General features: G+C 51.9%; 1 protein-coding gene across 1 annotated transcript; it reads left to right on the forward strand.

Moving 5' to 3' along the window:
- The first annotated feature begins 449 nt into the window (after positions 1-449).
- Positions 450-6427, forward strand: ALDH1B1 (aldehyde dehydrogenase 1 family member B1). The gene is made up of 2 exons (XM_079925466.1): positions 450-1716; positions 3765-6427. The coding sequence occupies exon 2, from the start codon at positions 3775-3777 to the stop codon at positions 5326-5328; it is 1554 nt and encodes a 517-aa protein (XP_079781592.1). The 5' UTR covers positions 450-1716; positions 3765-3774; the 3' UTR covers positions 5329-6427.
- The last annotated feature ends 1356 nt before the right edge of the window (positions 6428-7783 follow it).

The raw sequence follows: 7783 nt of genomic DNA on the forward strand, positions 1-7783 counted from the left end.
ATCTACCAAGGAGTGCCATGCCAAGTGCCCAAGGGGTGCTAGGCTGGCCATGTGCTGTGTGGGCCACATGGTTGCTGGGAAAACATGAACATAGATGTGGCAAGACACAAGATGTAGTGCTTTTAGTGAAGAACTAAATTTCGCCTCAAGGACTGTGAACATCCTAAGGATGACATGGTAACAAAAGATTTCATAGAGATGTAGCTTAAGGAAAGAATCATGTGAATTAGTCAGGTTCAACAGGAAAATGTGAATACTCTAAATATGTGGAGAGGTAAAGAGTTAATACAGACATTGGGTGCTGACAGAATTGCTGGAAGGGCCAGAGGGAGGGAGAATCAGGGAGGACTCGACCTTCAGGACTGATGCCCAGAACGAGATGGATGTGGCCCACCAGCGTTGTTACTATCTGAGGCCACCTCTGGAGCTATTTAGCTCAAGACACACCCCTGCAGCCATGATTCAAAGAGCAAGGGAACAGGTAGCTGGAGTCAAGGAGCTGCAGTTGCAGTGGCCACCCCACACCCAGGAAGCTGGAGAAGGATGCAGAAAATCCTCATGTTTCTGCCATCATGCTAATGATGACCCAAGGGGGCAGGACAATACCCTCCACCTTCCACATGTGACAGGGGTACTGCTAATCGGCACCACTGAGTTCACATCCAGAACTCTAGCTGCAAACAAGGCTGCGAAACAGCTTGTAGCTTCCCAACGTCTCCAACCAGAAGGAGGGTGCAGTGTAAGCGAAGTGACTGAGAGATGCAGGTTCTGGATTTAGCTTCCTTTATGGCAACAACAAGGTGGAGACGATCTAAATGTCCATCAACAATCCACCCTACCATGGAATTTTACACCACCCCGGAGAGGAGGATGTTGTCTTTTAATTAGTGACATGAGAAAATGTTCATAATAAATTGCTGTTAAAAAAAAAAAAGGTAGCAAAATAGAGGTTACCATATGATTTCATTTTTATTAAAAGAATTTTTGAAAAATGCAGAGGAAAAAATACCAGCAAGGTGAATGGCAACTTTGGGGTGAAAGGATTGAAAGTAATATGTTTTCTTCTTTTATCCTTTTCTGTGTTTTCCAAGCTTTGTACATTGCACATATACTCTTTATGTCCTTTAAAAAAAATGCAGCTTTTAAAAACACATATAAAATCAACTGGGAAAAAGAGCAGAGAGAGTGGAAGACAGTCAAATTAGTGAAACAAGGAAAAAGCAGAGAGAGAGGGGAGACCCAGAAGGGGTTAAGGAGAAGTTCAAATGATGGTAACCTAACAAGGCGCCTCGTGTTGCGAGAAAGGAAGAATACAATTGGGGTCCAGTCTCCGATTGCTGTGTGACCTGTGAACTCCTACCCATTCGGGCCTTAGGACTCCAGCTCTGAGCGGCGATGCGAGAGGAGAGCGCTGGCGTGTTGCGGGATACCCCGCGGGGTACGGGGCGCTGGGACGTGGGAAAGGTGGGGCGCTCCCCACCCCCAGTCCCATCACCCCAGTCCCAGCAGCCCCAACACGCCTGCGCCCGGAGGGAGGAGCTGCCTTAGCAGCGGGGCTGGAAGTCGGCGGCGCGCCAGGCGCAGGCGGAGCCTCATTGGTGGCTGAGCCCCGCCACTGCGCGGAGGCGGGGCCTGCGGCAAGCGCCCAGCTAGAGGCCAGGCTAGACCTGTGAGAATCCGAACCTGCACCGGAGCGCGAGCGCCAACCTGCTGCAGGTAACTGGCGCCCTTCCCACTAGGCCCCCCGGGCAGGCCGCAGCTCCCCTTCCTGCAGTGGAGGCTTCCTCTCTGGGTCTCGGCTTCTCCACGTGGTGGCCGGCCTTTCTGCCCCGGAGGCGTGCACTGTAGGAACCTCTTCACGCTTCCCACCCCTCCTTACGCACCCGGGTATCGGGGTGGCGCCTTATCGCCCCGTGGACTCACACCCTCGAAATCTTCCCGGGTTAGCTCGGCCTCATCGCTCCCGCCCACCGGGCCTACTGGGCCCCTGACTGGTAGCTGAGAGGCCAGGACACGCACTCTCTCCCCGCAGAAAGGGTGAGGTGGGAGCCACCCGGTCCTCGATGACCCAGAAGGTCCGGTCCTTGGCACATTGGGCGCTAATAGTGGGAACTGTAAGAAATTGTCCGTAGTACGGAAGAAACACAAAGCTAGGGCTGTGGGAATCCAGCCTGAGGCTCCTATTCTTAATTGCTGGGTGTCCTCAGTGAGTCCCAGAACCTCTCTGATCCCCAGCTTTCTTCCACAATGAGGGTCATCAGGGCTGCTGGAAGCCTCGATGAGTTAACTACTGAGAAGGTGGCCTAGAAACTGCAAAGCATGGTGTGCTTTGAGCAGTCCTCTTCCCATATGCAGCTGGAGGCCCAATGCACACCCCACGTAGGCCTCTAGAGTAGAAACAGCCTTGGCTGGGCGTGAAAGCAGGCTTGCCATTCTTGGTCTGTGACCACCCCTCCTGCCATTTGAACCCTTGCACCACCACCCCATGGATTAGTGACCCCGCATCCCCCTTATCCTGACCTCCCCTGGGACCCCTCCTTCCTCAGACCCAGGCCTGTTGGACCCAAGGCTGCTTCTGTCCCAGCATGGGGCAGAGTCCTGAGCAGAGTGGACCTGTGTGCACCCCTGACAGTTCTGCTGGCTCAGCTTCTTCCCAAGGGATGGCTTCCTGGGCAGCACTGGTTTGCGTGGGGCCAGGGACCTGGGTGGAGTCTTGTTTTCCTGGATGAGTTCTCTGCTCCTTTCCCTCCCCAGTGGCAGAGGGTGTGTGTGCTGGGGTAGGGCAGGTGCAATTCCTTTTGGGGGCTGGTGGGGTAAGGCTCAAGAAAGACAGCAGGAGTGGAGGGATTGATGTCCTAGCTGGAGAGTAACTGCTTTAATGAATCTAGGAAATGTATATACCATTTAAATTACATTGAATACATTATATAGACTGTTTAAATGTTATAGTTGTTTTAATAAAGTCTACACTGTTTTCAGAGTTGTAGGCAAGAGTAAACAGAGCCTTCTTTCCAGCTGCCGGACTCACTGCACTCCTGGGAAAGCTGAAGCCAGTCCCCCGGGGGGACTGGACTGGGATGGTTTCTGAGGGTGCCGCCAGCTCCGATGACCTGGGTGGGCGTGCCAGGCTTTTCATACGCACGACCCCATTCAGCATTCAACAACTCTGGCTCTGAGTCCCTTGGGGTTTTACTCTACCCGTAGGTCAGTTAAACAGCCTTAGTAAACAGCCTTTGTGGATACTTTGATGTTTCCTCTGTCTGTCATTTAATAACTACCCACTGAGCAGCTACTCTGTAGCCAACGTAATTCTAGGTATCAGGGACATAGCAATGAATGAAACAGGAAAAAAAGTCCCTGCCCTCATGGAGCCCATTTTGTTGGGGAGAGGCGACAATAAACATAGAAGCATGTACATATACTATTTGGTATGTCAGATGGGGGAAGATAGAGCACAGTATGGGGGAGAGAGAGTCCTGGGGCTGAGGAAAGTTGCAGTTTTATAAAGGGTGCTCAGGGAAGGCCTTACTGAGAAGGTGACATTTGAGCGAAGACCCAGAAGAGGTGAAGGAGTGAGCAAGAGGCTAGATCGGACATGACAGAATTGAACCAGAGAGTTCTTCAGGGCTTCTGTAGCCCTTGTGATCCGTGTTTTCAGAGGTGACACCCCTTTATGCTAGAATCTTGGAACATCTGAGCTGATGGGCCTTTGGGGGACCCCTGCTTCCCTCTCCGTGTTCACCCTGGCTCCTGTCCCCCTCCAGAGTACTCAGCATGCTGCGCTTCCTGGTGCCCCGGCTCTTTTGCCTGCGCCGTCTGGCCACCCCGTACTCCTCAGCAGCAGCCCTCCCCAGCCCCATCCTGAACCCTGACATCCGCTACAACCAGCTGTTCATCAACAATGAGTGGCAAGATGCGGTCAGCAAGAAGACCTTCCCAACAGTCAACCCTGCCACGGGGGAGGTCATCGGCCATGTGGCTGAAGGGGACCGGGCTGACGTGGATCGGGCGGTGAAAGCAGCCCGGGAGGCCTTCCAGCTGGGGTCTCCATGGCGCCGGATGGATGCCTCAGAGCGGGGCCGGCTGCTGAACCGCCTGGCTGACCTAGTGGAGCGGGATCGTGTCTACTTGGCCTCACTGGAGACCCTGGACAATGGGAAGCCTTTCCAGGAGTCTTATTTCTTGGACCTGGATGAGGTCATCAAGGTATACCGGTACTTTGCTGGCTGGGCTGACAAGTGGCATGGCAAGACCATCCCCATGGATGGCGAGCATTTCTGCTTCACCCGGCACGAGCCTATTGGCGTCTGTGGCCAGATAATCCCGTGGAACTTCCCCTTGGTCATGCAGGGCTGGAAGCTGGCCCCGGCACTTGCCACGGGCAACACTGTGGTCATGAAGGTGGCAGAGCAGACCCCCCTTTCTGCCCTGTACTTGGCCTCCCTCGTCAAAGAGGCGGGCTTTCCCCCTGGGGTGGTAAACATCGTCACAGGCTATGGCCCAACAGCAGGAGCGGCCATTGCCCATCACATGGATATCGACAAAGTTGCCTTCACTGGCTCCACCGAGGTGGGCCACCTGATCCAGAAGGCGGCCGGCGAGTCCAACCTCAAGAGAGTCACCCTGGAGCTGGGTGGGAAGAGCCCGAGCATTGTGTTGGCCGATGCCGACATGGACCACGCCGTGGAGCAGTGCCACGAAGCCCTGTTCTTCAACATGGGTCAGTGCTGCTGTGCCGGTTCCCGGACCTTCGTTGAAGAATCCATCTATGATGAGTTTCTCGAGAGAACTGTGGAAAAAGCTAAGCAGAGGAAAGTTGGGAACCCCTTTGAGCTGGACACCCAGCAGGGGCCCCAGGTGGACAAGGAACAGTTTGAACGAATCCTGGGCTACATCCAGCTTGGCCAGAAGGAGGGGGCAAAACTTCTGTGCGGTGGGGAGCGTTTTGGAGAGCGAGGCTTCTTCATCAAGCCCACGGTCTTTGGTGGTGTGCAGGATGACATGAGGATTGCCAAGGAAGAGATCTTCGGGCCTGTGCAGCCTCTGTTCAAGTTCAGGAAGGTGGAGGAGGTGGTGGAGAGGGCCAACAGCACCAGGTACGGCTTGGCTGCTGCTGTGTTCACCCGGGACCTGGACAAAGCCATGTACTTCACACAGGCGCTCCAAGCTGGGACGGTGTGGGTAAACACCTACAACGTTGTCACCTGCCACACGCCATTTGGAGGCTTTAAGGAATCTGGCAATGGGAGGGAGCTGGGGGAGGATGGGCTTAAGGCCTACACAGAGGTGAAGACAGTCACCATCAAGGTTCCTCAGAAGAACTCGTAAGAACAGCTGCCAGGGAGCGCCAACTCTAGTCCCAGGATGCCAAAACCACCTACCAGTGGTTGCCAAACAGTTTTTTAGCCACGGACCCCCTTTATTTGTTCCAGATGAATACTTAGAGGAACCTCAACAAATCAAGCAATTAAAATGAGAGCTGCTCTAGTTAAAGCAGGGATGGGGGCTGGGCTCAGAGCCCTGTCCACCTGCACTCCAGCCCCCTTGGTGGCCCTGTGTTACTTCATGAAACCTTAGGAGTCTCGGAAAGACAGAGTAAGAAACACTGATCCAGACCATGGCTCTCAGTTCTTCTTACTGATCCAAGGACTTCCCGGTGGATTAACTGATGTCTTAGTGGGTAGACTCATCTCAGACATGGGATTGGAAGGCATTAGGAGTTTTAAGCTAGACTCCATAATCTTGGCCCCCTTCTTTAGTGACGTACCCTAAAAATCAAGGCTGCTTTTCTTTTTCTAAGTACCAGTTGCTGACTCGTTTGCTTGCTTGCATTGCTTCATTTTGCTACTGATTGTCCTTAATTTGAGGGAAGGGGTAGACAGAAAATGCATTTATATAACCATTCACTTAAAATAAGCACAAACAGGGGCTTCCCTGGTGCCGCTGTGGTTGAGAGTCTGCCTGCCGATGCAGGGGACACGGGTTCGAGCCCTGGTCTGGGAAGATCCCACATGCTGCGGAGCAACTTAGCCCATGCACCACAACTACTGAGCCTGCGCGTCTGGAGCCTGTGCTCCGCAACAAGAGAGGCCGCAATAGTGAGAGGCCTGTGCACTGCGATGAAGAGTGGCCCCAGCTTGCCGCAACTAGAGAAAGCCCTCGCACAGAAACGAAGACCCAACACAGCCATAAATAAATAAATTAATAAAAAATAAATAAAATAAGCTCAAATAGCTCTAATGTCCATCAACTAATGAGTGGATAAACAAAATGTTTCTATGGAATATTTCTTATACTGTTCAGCCTTAAAAAGGAAAGAAGTACTGACACATGCTACAACGTGGGTGAACCTTGAAAGCATTATGCTAAGTGAAAGAAACCAGACGTACCAGGCCACATATTGTATGATTCCATTTATATGAAATATCCAGAGTCCATAGAGACAGAAAGTATACTAGTGGTTGCCAGGGGCTGGGGGAGGAGGGAATGGGGAATAGCTGCTAATGGCTATAGGATTTCTTTTGGGGAGGTTTTGAAATGTTCTGGAGTTAGTGTTGATGGTTGTACAACTTTGTGAATATACCAAAACGCGCTGAATGACATACTTTAAAAGGGTGAATTTTATATGTGAATTAATTTCAGTTAAAAATTAAACTCACACATTCTGTTTGCAAATCAATTTTGTATCAATATTCTTTTGCTGCTGAACATTTTACAGAGTCTTGGGGATGGAAGGGACCCCGATAGTCAGAAGTCCCCTCCATAATATTTCTAGTTTTGATTTTGTTTTCTCTCACCTGAGTGACAATGTGCAACTTTAAGACCCACAGAGAAAAGTGCTGGGTCCTGCCTAAAACCAGTTTATTTCAGCTCTCATTTCAAGGCTTCTGCTGGCATTGTCCCTCCAACCCTCACCAATACACACCAGCCCTCAAGCCAAGCTCAGCGTCAGGGCCATCCTGACACGCTAGGGTTTGGGGAATTTCAAACCTGAGAGTTCAGTTTGTTTGTTGTTAGTCTCACAACTCCATTCCGCAGCTGATGGGAGTGAGACCAGGTCAGCCAGACCCCGATTCAGAAGCAGAATGCTGATCCTCTCTCTCCTTGTCTTCCATCTTTCTAGACCATGCTGCTCATGACTCACCATACTTTTAGGTCCACTCAGCCTTGTGAATGCACCCGCCCACCCCGTCATCTCTTTAACACCCCATTATCTCACCTAGGCATTGAAACGATTTTGTTCAGTATCTTACCTTGGAGTTGGCCTGAAACTGCTTCCTGAGGACTCAGGGTCTGTTTGGTCCCTTCATCTCGCCTTCCTAGGATCTCCTTTCTACACCATTTGTCTAAGGCTGGGGTGACCCTGACTGCCTCGCAAAGTGCACATTTTACCTAGTTTTCTTGGAGGCTATTGGCACTTTCCAACATCTCAATGTTTTAACAAATTCATTCCTCATTTGCTTCTCAATACTTCTAAACCGGACTTCCCTGGTGGTGCGGCGGTTAAGAATCCGCCTGCCCGTGCAAGGGACATGGGTTCAAGCCCTGGTCCGGGAAGATCCCACATGCCGCGGAGCAACAAAGCCCGTGCGCCACAGCTACTGAACCTACGCTCTAGAGCCCACGAGCCACAACTGCTGAGCCCGTGTGCCACAACTACTGAGCCTGTGCTCTAGGGCCTGCGTGCTGCATCTACTGAGCCCGCGAGCCACAACTACTGAGCCCTTGTGCCACAACTACTGAAGTCTGCATGCCTAGAGCCTGTGCTCCACAACAAGAGAAG

This window comes from Stenella coeruleoalba, assembly GCF_951394435.1.
Source record: "Stenella coeruleoalba genome assembly, chromosome: 7".
Taxonomy (NCBI): domain Eukaryota; kingdom Metazoa; phylum Chordata; class Mammalia; order Artiodactyla; family Delphinidae; genus Stenella; species Stenella coeruleoalba.